Raw genomic sequence first — 15560 nt, 5'->3', positions numbered from 1 at the left:
GAAAAAAGTAGAATGTAATAGAAATTCGGATAATTTAAATGAGCATTGCCACCCACAGTCAAGCTAAACATCTTCTTTTAAAGGGCTCGTATGGTAATTGCAAAGATTACTCAATCTGCCATTTACCCATAGAAGTGCATCACCTACTTTCATTCACACCCAAAGAGGTATATGGTTTCGACTGGTGATATTGTGGTCAGGGGTTTGTTACTGCTGGTTAATACCTTTTTACTTCAAGTCCTGCCTGTGTAACCTAACTCCACCACTATTTGTTCCTACAATTCGTTTTCTTCATACGGCTGGGTATTTGGACTATGACAAATCTAATGAGGCAAGGAAGACCCTTGCAACTTCTGAACTAAACACCACCATCAGCCACTCTGTTTTCCAATAAGGCTCCTATAATGGCCACTGAAGTTGACTGGACAGTAGGATGCAATTTGCATGGTGCTCAACAAAGTCGTCAATCTTCTAACAAAAAAGTTACGTTAAATCCTATAAGTAATAGCAAGCTCCTGATGTAGTCTGCTCTTATACAAGACTCATGGCCTGTATACACAATCTAAAAAATACCGCTTTTGAAGCAATTGTACGGTAATCTAATAGTACAGTTTTTGGAGGAGCCGATCCCGACAATTCATGGGAAATTATCCGATGGGACAAGCACAAAAATTTCTCATACGATACCAGATCGGATGATTTTCGTTTAACCAGTACAGTTGTCGTCCAAAAATACAATACAAAACAAATACATGACATTGCATCACTTGTGAATTTTTATTCTGTCGTACGAGAATTTCCGTAACCTCTTCATTTTTGATACAAGATATGCTGATATGCAAAAAAAAATAAAAAAAAAAACACGCACGGATGATCATTTGTCCGATAATCTCATAATGTGTACCAGGCATTAGGCTGGCTATACAATCTTCTTTTCTTCAACCATGGGTTGAAGGAAAGAAAAAATTGCTTAATTTACCGACTGTGTTGATGGTGGAATCCCTCCTGCGCTATCCTATTTTTTTGACAGCGAAAGTTTCCCCACTGTCAGAATACAATGATCAATGCTGCCGGCTACAGCCAGCAGCAATCATATGATTAAAACCCGACAGGCTAGTTGTACTGAAGTTGATCGATTTTAGCACAACTAGCCTGCCCCCATAAATGGATCAAAGTTTAGCTAGTTCCTGCTGAACAGGCGAAACTTTGTTCCGCCTATGGTCCGCTTTAGTCTTAAAAAGACAAACTCTTTGCAAAATAGTATTAATTAGATTATTCAGATTCTCCAGCACTCTGTAAAAAAAAAAAAAAAAAAAAAATCTGATACGAAGGTTAAAAACAGATCTCAACACCTGAACACAGTTTTGCAACTTTGACAAGCGTTAGTAAAACTGTACATATTATTGCAATTAATTACTTAGTAAATCCAGGTGGATTGTCCAGAAACTGGGCTTTCATTTAGTGGTAAATAATAATGTGCATCTCCCATTTCTTTTTATCAAAGAAAAAACTGGCAAAAGACAGTAAAACATTTTAAATTTTAGCCTTATATTCCTTGCTATTACTATGACCTACCACCAAAGAACAACCCAAAACAAAATTCTCCTACTCCTGATAATCACAGCAATGTCACATAAGTGCATGTTTGTACCTACAGTAGGACCCAGAAACAATTTAGCTTTTTTTTTATCCTACCTAAAATAGATAGATACCAAATTTAAAAACTTTTATTTAGTCCTACCTAAAATACACTGACCCCCAACTTTGACTCTGAGCATGAGCAGTTCAGCAGGGACTTCAATTCATGTATGGCCGATCGAATTCTGTACAGCCAACCTGTCGGGTTTTTCATGCTTGATCACAGTATTCTGACAGCAGAGAAGTCTCCCCACTGTCAGAATACAAAAAGGTACAAACAGGAGGATTCCCCCATCTACATTGAATGTGTGGATGGGGTAATTTTCTCTGTTTGAACGAAAAAAATAAAATTGAATAACTGCCTAACCTGACCTAGATTAAACCCGGATGTAGCTTTTTTTTTTTTTTTCTTTATAGCTTTAGGCTCTCACACATGCAGATCAGTTTTCACCGACTCCGCTTGCTCAGCAGGGATCGATCCACTGAGCCGGCAGATGACAGGTCTGTCTCCGCTGTTCAGGATATTGGCCTGAAATGGGTCCTTGCCCATGGTACTGCAGAAATCGTTGCTACCAGGAAACCCAGACCCGACATAGCTGAGCAGGGGCAAATTGCCAGATTGTTTTGAAAAAAGGTTGCAGTCACCTTTTCTACCTTATCCTCTGTGAGATAGATCGTTTGCGTCACTGAGTTCACCAAGAACCCTAGGTACTGTAAGACCTGTGTCGGGGTTAAGTTCAACTTCTCCCTGTTTATCAACCACCCCAGTTTTTTTTATAAAGGAAATGGCCAACTGCAGAGCTCCTTGTAATTGGAGCACGAAGGGGGCAAAAAATAAAAGGTCGTCCAAATGTGGGATGACCGATATCCCTTTCAGTCTCAGGGGGGGCCAGTGCTTCTGCCAGTGTTTATGTAAAAATCCTGGGGGATGAGGACAGGCCGAATGGTAGGGCCTTGAATTGAAAATGTTGGACCTGCCTTTCCCACTGGATTGTTGAGGTTCCTCGTGGATGAGGACGTGTAGATAGGCGTCACTCAGATCGAGGGAGGCCATGAAGCAATCTGGGCAAAGAATTGACTTCACCGAAAAGATTGTTTCCATCCAAAATTTTTTGTATGTTACCCAGTTGTTTAGTAACTTCAAATTTAATATTAGGCGGAATTTGCCCGACGGTTTCTTTACTACCAAAACTTGAGAGTAAAAATCGTGGTTTAAGTCTTGCTGTGGCACTGGAACAAGAACCCGCTGATCTACTAAGTCGCCAATTTGTGACAAGGCCGTCATCATCTGAGGATCCCTGGGAGGCGTGGTCACAAACGTCTGGATTCGATAGCCTTCCCAGATTATCCTCAGTATAAATGCGTTTGGGGTAGTCTTTTCTCACTGTGGGAGGAACTGCCCCAATCTCCCTCCCACAGGGAACCAAGTCACTGGGATTTGGTGTTTTTTTTTTTTAGGAGAGGAAAAAACAGGACACCTTTCCGTTTTCCCCTTCCCCACTGTTTTTTAGAGGATGACCCCTTAGAGGTCTGTCCCTGTGATGGCTCCTGTCTTTGGGGACAAAAAAGCGTTTCCCTGGAGCTTTCATACTTTTGGTAGGGAAAGCCTTTTTCTTGTCTGCAGTACGGTCTAGGACCTTTTCTAGATCCTGCCCAAACAAGAGGTCTCTTCAAATGGGATGCCACATAGCCTAACCTTTGAAGCCGGGTTCCCCGACCAGGATTTTAACCATAACGCCCTGCGAGAGGAGTTTATAAGGGCAGCGGTCTTCGCTGATAGCTTGACCGACTCAGCAGATGCGTCTGCCATATAGCCTGCTGCCTTATGCAGCATGAGAAGGGAATCCAAAATTTCCTTCCTGGAGGTCCCACTTTCCAAATGACCTTGTAATTGGTCCAGCCAGACCTCCAAATTATGAGCCACTATTGTTGTAGCCATTGCAGGTTTCAGATTTGTCATGGCTACTTCCCATGACCTTTTCAGCAGTACCTCCACCCTCTTGTCCATGGGTTTCCTAAGGACACCCATGTCCTCAAAGGCAGATGAAAATAGATGATCTGTCGGCATCCGTTTTTTCCATAAGAATGCATTGATGTCCGTTATTCTTCTGTCAACGGATGGATGAAAAACAGACAAACAGTCTGTATGTGTGAAAGGGGCCTTAGGCCGCCTTCAGTTTGTTTCATCAGTTCTGTCACGTTTTTTCAAAGAAAATACTGATCAGTTTACATCAGTTTTTACATTCACTTAAGTCAAATTTTTGGTTTACAATAGAGCTGCACGATTCTGGATAAAATGAGAATCATGATTTTTTTTTTTTGCTTAGAATAAAGATCACGATTCTCTCACGATTCACGAGAAGCAACATCATCTTTCACATTATACAAAAAAATTGGGCTAACTTTACCGATTAGTTTTTTTTTTTTTTAATTCATGGAAGTGTATTTTTTCCCAAAAAATTGTGTTTGAAAGACCGCTGTGCAAATAACGTGTGACATAAAATATTGTAACAACCGTCATTTTATACTCTAGGGTCTCTGATAAAAAAAATATATATATAATGTTTCGGGGGTTCCAAATTATTTTCTAGCAAAAAATACTGATTTTAACTTGTAACCAACAAGTGTCAGAAAAAGGGTTGGACTTTAAGTGGTTAAACTGCCCCCATCTACAGACAGAAGTTCATTCCTTTGATCTAAGAACCGAGAGGTACAATGTATCCCTTCATTATCTCTCTGCCTGAGGAATGTACTTTGACAGCTCTGGTTCTGCACTGGTTTATAGGAAAAAAGAAAAAAAAAAAAAAAAAAAAAAAGGAAAAAATGCCTGTCTGTACAGACTGCCCCCTAACTGTATGTACATTTCTTTTCCCACGCTCCTTGCACACACTGCTCCCCCCCCCCCCCCCCCGAGGTGATGCAATGGGGGGTGGGGGTGTGTGCAAATAGAGGGGTAGAAGAGATGACATACAGCACCACCAATCGCCGGGCTGAACATGTTCGCGGCTTATCCTGCTGGACGTCATATGACGCCCAGTCAGGATAACAAAATCACCGCCCGGCCATCATTCTGCTATAGGCCGGGTGGGAAGTGGTTAAAGCTAGTTAAAATTGATAATTAGGCTCGGTTCACACTTGTGCGATGTAGGAATCCTGCAAATCGCGGGCTCCTGCATCACACCCGACTTGCACGGCAGTTCACACTGCCATATGTGAACTGCTCGGATTGTCAATACAATGTTAATGACACCTCCCATGTCAGATCGCATATCACACTGTGAACTGACAGTTTGGACATGAATCGGAACGCAGGGGTGTTGACACCCATGCGATCCGATTCTGGTGCGGACCAAAGAAAAAAGAAGAAAGGGTCCTGTGCGAGTCTGGTCCAAATGGGATGCAATATCAGCCATACTATCTGTATGGCTGAAACCGCATCGCACGGACATCGCATGTGATTTGCACTGCAGTGCGAATCAAATACGATCACGCACAAATGTGAACCGGGACTAAAGATCTGCCTGCACAATACAGACAGGGTTAGTTACAACAAACACAGCTGCCTACCCCCTCATAAACGAAGAGAACCATGTAGGATTTTTTTCTAGATATAGGTTACCAGAATAAAGCATCTAATAAGAAATCTAAAGTACGTGTTATCCCAATTTGACTGCAAAAGTCGAAATATACATTAGAGAAAACAAGGCATTAACATATGTACAGTACCTGTTGGATAGCAACATGGTCTGATATCATATTTCTGGAGTTCCTCTGTTACTGCGTTTATGGGTAACAGTATTTTGGTATTATCCAGCGTTTGAATTGGATCTGTCATAAATCCGTTACATAGCTGTTTGCTATTCCCAAAGATCACCCAGGCTGATCCTTGCAATTCCATGGCTTTAAAAGGGATTCTTCCTGGTTGATACCAGGTCTGGAATGTAGCAAGTTGCACATCAAAGCTTGGTAGCATATCAGAATCAGCATCTGTTCGCTTGGCTCCAGAACGTCTACTGCTGCCAATACATTGCAAGTAATCTTCAAAGAGAGCCATGGCTGCCAAGATGATTGATGATGGTGGGTAACAAAGATCAAAGGATCAACAGGCACCCAGAGATGATACATGGACAATGCTGCCCCCAGAGGCCAATACAGCAGGACGAGCAGTATATACCTCTTGGCAATATCTCATTGGTTCAAGCCGAGTGGTTGCCTGAGCCACACGGCCATTTCTCTTTACCATCTGAGACTAGCCCGATGATACAAAGCCTCGCGGAGAGCCTTGTGACAAGTATTTTTGATATTCTTGTATTATGTTCTGGTTATATCATTTCTAAGTTTGTAATATATTTCTTTAGTATTTTTTATGTTAGCGCTTTCCTATGTTCTTGGGATATAAAAAAAGATTTTTTTTTTATTAAGCCGTGTGCTTGGTTTCATAGCTAACCTTGTATTATTGTGATATCAACAGTAACATGTGATCTGAGTTTTAATAGACTAGATAATTATAGGGATAGACAAGTTAATACATTAGGTACAATAATATTTATTATTGCATTTTACTTCATATTTGGCCAACCCCTGTTCGCCATACAATAAAATGATACAAACCTTTGTCGTCCTGTGTTTACTGAATTCTTTGAGCCAAACGAAATGTGATATGGGACCCGATGAGTGTCTGGAGAGATTACCACACGCTGACACCCTGCCCATTCTATAAAGAGAGAGGCAGGGCTTAATTAATACAGAGAAACCAACTGTGTCATATTACTGCATCCAAAGTCCAAAAAAAAAAAAAAAAAAAAAAAAGTGAAACTATCTCCCATGATGTGTTGGCAACTTTAAAAAACAAAAACAACAACTTTTAGTCTTCCTTGAGTAACAGAATATACACAGCTATAGCAATTGCTGGAGAATAAAAATTACACACACAACCTTATGAACTGTGTAACTATGCATGCTAGCTAATAGGAGTTTCTCGGTCAGGCTTTGGGGGTGCCACATATTGCCTACAGGATTTATCTGTTTAATTTACATTGGACAGTTTTATGAAGCTCCAAGAGTACAGCTATCACTAGGGGTGTTGAAAATAATCGTTAAATCAATGAATCGTGATTCAGCCATTAACGATTCTGCATCGATGCAGAGAATGGCTGAATCGAGGTTCAACAAAATTGCGTTATCCAGCCACCCCGTCTCTCCTGGGACAGCCCTGCCAGCGTACTCTAAAGTTAAAAAATAAAAAAAAAATCATTGCCAGCCACTTCTCATGGATCCTTCCTACACTGAGTCAGTGTCATTCTAAACTGAAGCCTGTGAATACTTTATTAGCTCCATTCTTTCCGGCTGTTCTCCTCCACCTGCTCCTCCTCCGAGTGTAGCTTTAGATTGGAGAGCGGTCACGTGACCGGCCAGAAAGAACGAAGCTAATAAGGTATTTACAGGCTTTGGTTTAGAATGACACTGGCACAGTGTAGGAAGGATCTATGAGAAGGGACTGACAGTGATTTTTTTTTTACCTTTGGAGTACTCTGGCAGGCCTGTCCTAGGAGACTGGGGGTCTCCTGGCAGTGCGGGGGGGGGGGGTGCTGCGGAATGTGCAGGGGGGTGTGCCATTTAGTATTTACTGTTTTAAATAAATACTGTTGTTGTCTGCTGTGTTCAGACTTTGCTACACGCAGGGAGTGTTTTTTTATTTTTTTAAGAGCAAATAAAAAAAAAAAAAAAATGTGAGTTCTTCTGACTGCTTGAATTTTTTGAAGAAAACCATGGGCAGAAATCGTGATGCATCGTGGAATCAAATTGAAACGTTGACAGGATAAATCAATCTAATTGCAAGACCAGTGAAGATACGCATGTCTAACTATCACTATACTCCCATGGCTCTGACAGAGGAGATGCGGTCTTCTCTAAAACAGCATCTCTGCCTGCTCCTCCTCACCATTGTTCATTCACAGAAGCCTTTGTATTTTGTGAATGACTCCACTTAAAACAAAGCGCTCTGTGATTGGGCAGGAGGAGCGGAGAGGTGGGCGCAGCAGCTGCTGGAGCCTGAGACAAGAGGGTCCAGAGCACCAGAAGTGTAATAGCTATACTCCCAGCGCTTAAAACTGATAAATCCACAAGGAGACACTTTGTTGGACTCGAGGTGGCTATAAACTAGATGAGAAATCTTTCGAAAATCTGTCATTTGGACAGTTTGTTCGTTTATAGTACAGTTAATAGGTACAAAACGAAAATCGGTTGTGATGGTTTTGAGCTGGAAAAAAAAAAAAAAAAAAGAAGAAAGAGTTTGGAAAACTTCAGCCGAACAGACGATAAATTGAAAAAGTTAATGTGTTTCTCGCCCGAACAGTTTGCACTAGGCTTATGTGACAAAACGAACAAAAAACAAATTAATTTATGTCCGTTGAATGATCGATCAAACTTCGTTGATTACATGATGGCAAAATCGTTTGCGCTCACCACCATGTGTTCATTTCTTGAAAACTAATTCGAATGGTTTTTCGACAGGTGTATGGCTAGCATTAATCCCTACTAATCCAGCACATTTTACAAAGTGGGTGAATTCCTGGAGTTGAGCTTTAAACTCAGCCTCAGTATCTCTTTACAGTACATGGCAAGGCTTCTGTGTTAAATAATGTCAGTTATCAGAGTATTCAAGCTAATTTAGCACAATCTAGAAAAATATTAACTGGCTGACTGATTGCTTTGGAGGGCACCACTATCTTATCTGTTTTAGTCTCCATAATATTGGAGCAGTACAAACCTATAACAAAAAAAATGGCAATAGTAATCATACATGCAACATTCTACAAAGGAATACAGACAAGTTATAGCTAAATGCCCAGCCTTCCAAGTTTTTGTTAACATGTGCAACTGCATTAAGTCACCCTCTGAAAAGTGTTGCAGTGGATCACTTTTCAGAGGAAACTAGACAGGCAGGTCCGGGACATGTCCCCTCTTCCCCACCTGTGTTGACCACTAAAAGCCCACAGCATCGCGCCTCAACCGCGTGCACTAAACGCAGTTGCGGCATGGTCCCATGCAACCGAATGGATGAAAGATGTTAACATTTCAACTGCACCGCTACAATTGCTGCCTATGTTAACTTGCAGCTCGGCGGTCAAGGGGCAGTAAAACTGCAGCTCAATCGCCTGTTCTTACCATCCCTCAGCTGCCCATGTAAACAAGGCCCAAAGGTCAAGCTTGGCTTGTCCTTGCCCACCTGTTCCTGGACTTCAATGTAAATGGCTTCAGTGACCCAAGGGGAGTCTTGGGACATGGAAAAGGATGTGGCCAAACTCAACCCTCACAAAAAGATCTTTTCATCAGAGACCGATATACATGGCCAAATCACCACCTACCCACTCTACATAAACACTAAACGTGATTGGGTGGCACAAGAAAAAAAAAAAAAAAAAAAATTTGGATCACCTTGGGATGTCTACTTTCTAAGAAGGGGTCATTTCTGCGTTTTTAAATGGCCCTGCATTTTTAATTTGCATTTTATAAACAAAGTAAGAGAAACAGGTGATTTTGCTTTGAACTTTTTCCATTTACATAGTAAAAAAATAAAAACCCCAGTGGTTATTAAAGACCTCCAAAAGAAACCTCTTAAACATTGATTTGGGTACAGTGATGCATGACCAAGTAATTGTCCAATTATCACAGCACTGAAACAATTCCAGGACGAGTGTTTGATATGCCAGTCCCCAAGTGGTTAACCAAATTTAATTTTGTTGAAAAGTTGTAAATAGGGGGATTCGCACAGAAACCATGCCAGTCCCTTTATCGCTCCAACTCACCTGTTATATCAAACACTTTGCCCTGCATCAAAGCAAAGTATGTGATTTTAAGCCCAAGCATGCTTGACTCCGCCCAGAAATCTCCTTCTTCTGCAGGATGCATTTTCCCACACTCAGAACAGTAACGAGCATTGGCAGGGTCCCGGTCCATTTCAAATCTCCTGCAAAACATTGATGTTTTCAGTTAAAACTGAGAATTTTTATAAAACTAGGTTACCTTAAATACATATTCTAATTGCGCTACCACAAAAGCTTAGTTCAGACCTGCTAAAATGCAGCATGAGAACAACCAATGTAACATCCATGAAATTCAGACAACAAATACATGCATTCTTAGCAGAACTGTATGAATGCAATCATCAATTTTCACCCAAGGTCCAATAATCACCATGGCTCACTCATACTTTGTCACACTCAGTAAGCAAACGAAAGGAGCTACTTTACTTACACAACAGAGGCCTTTTCTTGGGGTAAAGGGTACGCTTACCCTTAGTGATTTTCTTAATCAAAAGTCTAGGATCGTGCTAAGAGGCATTTCCTATTAAAGGGCATGTGCAGTACGCGCTTCACAATCAAACACTTGATCCAAAAGGTCTTTCGCATGTGAACCAAGAGGAGCTCTATCTATGTGGGAAACTAGGTGCATGATATCTGCTAGTCCATCCAGGTAATGAAGCAGAGTTAAAAGCATAAGCTCCAACTGTTGGAGAACCGACAGATCCAAAAGGACAGAACTAGGATAACTAGTCATATCCCTAGCTGAGACATTTAACTAAACCCAAGACTCTGCACTCACTATATCTGGTCTCCCACAGTACATGGACATGCAATAGTTTTAGTTTAATTATAAACTGCTAAATACTTTTTCTCATTAGCAGTTAGCAGTCTTGTGACTTCTATCAGTGTCTGGTTAAAGCTTACAAGAGGAGTTTTTATTCTGCTCCTATTGTCCTACAAAGGCTGCTTGACCCGGCTGCTTGACCCCTGACCTTCTGTCTGGACAGTGCTGATCACATGCACTCCCCCAAGAAAAAAAAAAAAAACACCTGTAGCAATACACATCAATCTGAGCATGTGCAGCTTGTCCCCTAGCCTCTGTTCTTTCAAGAGATAGTTTGGGGACAGTGGAAGAAGGGGAGGATTGAATAAAACTGTATCAAACAGCCTTTTTACACCATGCAGAGGATTAACATCTTAGGTTAGTATAACAAGCATGCTTTACTGCATATACAGACTGATTTTGCTGTTGTGGGTATAGTAACACTTTAAGGTCTGACATGCAGACATGGCTGCAATAGCAGGTTGAAGAGGAGGGCCTACAAGGGCAAAAAGGGCCTCTAGACAGAGGAACCTCCTTCGTGCTTAAGATCGGACATCCTGCAAGCGAGACAAAAGTCCCATTAGGATACTCAAAAACCCATGTGGAGCAGGAAAGGTTAATGCTGTTGCAGGGAGACATCAAGGACCTTGCTTGCCAGAGCAGAAGACGCAAAAGGAAAACCATGCATGCACATCCAAATGTGTCAAGGCTCTTGCAGGGGGTGGAGGTGCCACCCACGTCGCAGCCCTTTCAAGGGGCTGTGTGACATTTTTGGAGCCTTGTCATGGCACCCAAACTTGATGTGTCACAGCACATACAGGGGCACACCACAGATTAAGCGAAGTGTCGCCCAAACAGCGCCGCCCACTTTTAAATTGTCACAAGCACCTGATCAAAGCCCTGAGGAAAAAAGTAAACATACAAGTGGATGTCAGCTTCTAATAAATAGGAGCAAGCACGATGTGCTCACTGAAGGGGGTTTAGATGGTCAGGAGAGGCTCCAGAAGGGCATCCAGTGCAGACCAGACAATCTCTACTCATTGGCAAACATACCCCAATATGTGTCTTCAGGAAAAAGGCTTTTACCACACAGGTATAGCATGGCCCTGGACGTGTAAAGTGCTTTGTGGCTAGCTACAAACAGTATGCTACAGCCATGGCCAAAAGTTTTGAGAATGACAAATATTAATTTTCACAAAGTCTGCTGCTTCAATGTTTTTAGATCTGTTTGTCAGATGTTACTATGGTATATTGAAGTATAATTACAAGCATTTCATAAGTGTCAAAGGCTTTTATTGAAAATCACATCAAGTTTATGCAAAGAGTCAATATTTGCAGTGTTGACCCTTTCTTTTCAAGGCCGCTGCAATGCGCCCGGGCATGCCGTTAATCAACTTCTGGGCTACATCCTGACTGATGGCAGCCCATTCTTGCATAATCAATGCTTGGAGGTTGCAGTTTTTTTTTTTTTTGGTTCTACTGCCTCTTGAGCATTAACCACAAGTTCTCAATGGGATTAAGGTCTGGGGAGTTTCCTGGCCATGGAACCAACATTTCCATGTTTTGCTCTCCAAGCCACTTCGGTATAATTTTTGCCTTATGGCAAGGTGCTCCACCATGCTGGAAAAGGCATTGTTCATAACCAAACTGTTCTTGGATGGTTGGGAGAAGTTGCTCTCGGAGGATGTTTTTGTACCATTCTTTATTCATGGCTAAGGATGAGCTCCGGCGTGTTCGCATTGCTGCACGCGCCGAGCCCGCCAGGAAGTCGGCACTGCACAGCGCTAATCACAGGCAGTGAGACATTTCTGTGCAGCCGCACATCGGGACAATGTCTCACTGCCTGTGATTAGCGCTGTGCAGTGCCGACTTCCTGGCGGGCTCGGCGCGTGCAGCATGCGAACACGCCGGAGCTCATCCTTATTCATGGCTATATTCTTAGCCAACATTGTGAGTGAACCCACTCCCTCGGCTGAGAAGCAACCACACACATGAATGGTCTCAGGATGCTCTACTGTTGGCATGACACAAGACTGATGGTAGCACTCACCTTTTCTTCTCCTGATGAGGTTTGGTCTAGATGCCCCAAACAATTGGAAAGGGGATTCAGAGAAAATGACTTTACCTCAGTCCTCAGCAATCCAATCCCTGAACCTTTTGCAGAACATCAGTCTGTCCCTGATGTTTTTCCTGGAGAGAAGCGGCTTCTTTGCTGCTCTTCTTGACACCAGGCCATCCTCCAAAAGCCTTCGCCTCACTGTGCGTGGAGATGCACTCACACCTGTCTGCTGCCATTCCTGAGCAAACTCTGCACTGGTGGTGGCCCGATCCTGCAGCTGAATCAACTGTAGGAGACGATCCTGGTGCTTGCTGGACTTTGAGCACCCTGAAGCCTTCTTCACAAATGCAGTGAAGATTTTTTTTTTATGGGATCAAGTTCATTTTCATGGCAAAGAGGGACTTTTCAAATAATTGCAATTCATCTGATCACTCTTCATAACATTCCGGAGTATATGCAAAATTGCCATCCTAAAATCTGAGGCAGCAGAATTTGAAAAAAATAAATAAAAATTTGTGTCATTCTCAAAACTTCTGGCCTCATCTGTAGTATGCCTGGAGATCGCATCTATATATTGTGTGTAGCTAACCACAGAATGCTTTACACATTCAAGGCCATGCTACACCTGTCTGGTGAAAGCCAATCCCTGAGGACCCCTGTGAACAGAGGTCACATTACAGGTTGATCCCGCTCATTTCTCTCAGCAGGATCCAGGTGCACTCTGCAAGGCTATAATACACACACACACACACACACACACCTCTCTCAGCAGAGAGGATGGATGTCCATTCTCCTGGGACACTAGCAAAAAATTGTGGTATGCTAGAGGTGGAATAGATTATACTGGGCTGTCCCAACAGCTCTGATTGGTTGCCAGTCTCCAATATCCTGAAGGCAGTTGCAAAGTCTTACTTCTCTAAATCTCCTCCTGTGTCCCCTAATGAATGATTAGGAAATGCTAAATGCTAATTTGCATTTAAAAAAACATTATCTGCATACTTGTCCCTGGTTACTGACTCAAAAAAGTGCTGAACCCAGTGAATCAGCAAGACAGTCTAGAAACCAGCATTTGAAGATACGAGTATGTGTTCCTGTCAGTACAGGTTTCCTCTTTTCCGGAATCAATTTAAAATCTATTGAAATCAATGGTACTATTTGTATTACACAATCCATACTGTACCGGTGTTTTCCCTGACATTTGCTGCACATCATGCTGTTCATTGCCTCTTTTAAATCATCTTGCAGTTTAGAAAGAAACTCGTTCATGGACTTGGCTAGTTCAGTTTCTGACATTCGTTTCCTGGTTGAAAGAAAAGAAATGACAAAAAAGGGTTAGTTCATTGTATTTATATATCTGTCAAAAGATATTACAGTGTGGTCTCTGCATCAGAGTTTCCTCAGACTGCTGTAGTCATTAAAAGGGGTCTCACTCACCCAGTTATATTTTTAATTTATTCTTAAATTAGAATATGGCCTTTTAAACAGTTGAGCTGTACAATATAAAATATAGTTGATGACTAATGGGGTGTGTTGGCGATATCATTAGGGAGACAACAATGTTTCTTTAAACAGGCTATGATTAGGAAGATGATGAACATTCAACTGTGACTGACCAAAGGCACCCATCTGCAATGACCAAGAGTCTGAACATCCAAATCCTACTCAATATAAAATCCTACATGGAAGCTAAATCTGCTGGGTGGTATATTATAATATAATTAATATATATATATATATATCTATCTATATATATAGATATATATCTATCTATCCCTTAGCAAGCCACATGATCCTGCGCTGTGTTGGCGCTGCAGGCTTCTGCCTCCATGGGGGGGGAGAGAGAGCGAGAGAGCGAGAGAGCGAGAGAGCGAGAGCGAGAGAGCGAGAGAGCGAGAGAGCGAGAGCGAGAGAGCGAGAGCGAGAGCGAGAGAGCGAGGGGAGAGAGAGCGAGAGAGCGAGGGGAGAGAGAGCGAGCGCGAGGGGAGAGAGAGCGAGCGCGAGGGGAGAGAGAGCGAGCGCGAGGGGAGAGAGAGCGAGCGCGAGGGGAGAGAGAGCGAGCGCGAGGGGAGAGAGAGCGAGCGCGAGGGGAGAGCGAGCGAGCGCGAGGGGAGAGAGAGCGAGCGAGAGGGGAGAGAGAGCGAGAGAGAGAGAGCGAGAGAGAGAGAGCGCGAGGGGAGAGAGAGAGAGAGAGCGAGCGCGAGGGGAGAGAGAGAGCGAGCGCGAGGGGAGAGAGAGAGAGAGAGAGAGAGCGAGCGCGAGGGGAGAGAGAGAGAGAGAGAGAGCGAGCGCGAGGGGAGAGAGAGAGAGAGAGCGAGCGCGAGGGGAGAGAGAGAGAGAGCGAGCGCGAGGGGAGAGAGAGAGAGAGCGCGAGCGCGAGGGGAGAGAGAGAGAGAGAGAGAGAGCGCGAGCGCGAGGGGAGAGAGAGAGAGAGAGCGAGCGCGAGGGGAGAGAGAGAGAGAGCGAGCGCGAGGGGAGAGAGAGAGAGCGAGCGAGCGCGAGGGGGGAGAGAGAGAGAGAGAGCGAGCGAGCGCGAGGGGAGAGCGAGCGAGAGAGCGCGAGGGGAGAGCGAGCGAGAGAGCGCGAGGGGAGAGCGAGCGAGCGCGAGGGGAGAGAGAGCGCGAGGGGAGAGAGAGCGCGAGGGGAGAGCGAGCGAGAGAGCGCGAGGGGAGAGCGAGCGAGAGAGCGCGAGGGGAGAGCGAGCGAGAGAGCGCGAGGGGAGAGAGAGAGAGCGAGCGAGCGCGAGGGGAGAGAGAGAGAGAGCGAGCGCGAGGGGAGAGAGAGAGAGAGAGCGAGCGAGCGCGAGGGGAGAGAGAGAGAGAGCGAGCGAGCGCGAGGGGAGAGAGAGAGAGAGCGAGCGAGCGCGAGGGGAGAGAGAGAGAGAGAGAGAGCGAGCGCGAGGGGAGAGAGAGAGAGAGAGAGAGCGAGCGCGAGGGGAGAGAGAGAGAGAGCGAGCGAGCGCGAGGGGGAGAGAGAGAGAGAGAGAGCGAGCGCGAGGGGAGAGAGAGAGAGAGAGAGCGAGCGCGAGGGGAGAGAGAGAGAGAGAGAGCGAGCGCGAGGGGAGAGAGAGAGAGAGAGAGAGCGAGCGCGAGGGGAGAGAGAGAGAGAGAGAGCGAGCGCGAGGGGAGAGAGAGAGAGAGAGAGCGAGCGCGAGGGGAGAGAGAGAGAGAGAGAGCGAGCGCGAGGGGAGAGAGAGAGAGAGAGCGAGCGCGAGGGGAGAGAGAGAGAGAGCGAGCGC

At 44.1% G+C, this 15560-nt stretch overlaps 1 protein-coding gene across 2 annotated transcripts in view; it reads right to left on the bottom strand.

Moving 5' to 3' along the window:
• The window catches only part of DNAJC14 (DnaJ heat shock protein family (Hsp40) member C14), a 45918-nt gene that overhangs the window by 7454 nt on the left and 22904 nt on the right, over window positions 1–15560 (bottom strand). For both annotated transcript variants that reach the window (XM_073613943.1, XM_073613942.1), the window contains exons 4-6: window positions 13506–13625; window positions 9447–9607; window positions 6250–6352 (exon numbers count right to left, since the gene is read on the bottom strand). In XM_073613943.1, coding sequence (XP_073470044.1) covers window positions 6250–6352; window positions 9447–9607; window positions 13506–13625 — 384 coding nt within the window. The remainder of the gene's footprint in view (window positions 1–6249; window positions 6353–9446; window positions 9608–13505; window positions 13626–15560) is intronic.

This window comes from Aquarana catesbeiana, linkage group LG02, assembly GCF_042186555.1.
Source record: "Aquarana catesbeiana isolate 2022-GZ linkage group LG02, ASM4218655v1, whole genome shotgun sequence".
Taxonomy (NCBI): Eukaryota; Metazoa; Chordata; class Amphibia; order Anura; family Ranidae; genus Aquarana; species Aquarana catesbeiana.
The sequence above is the reverse complement of the archived record's forward strand: the minus strand, read 5'-3'. Positions and strand labels throughout refer to the sequence as shown.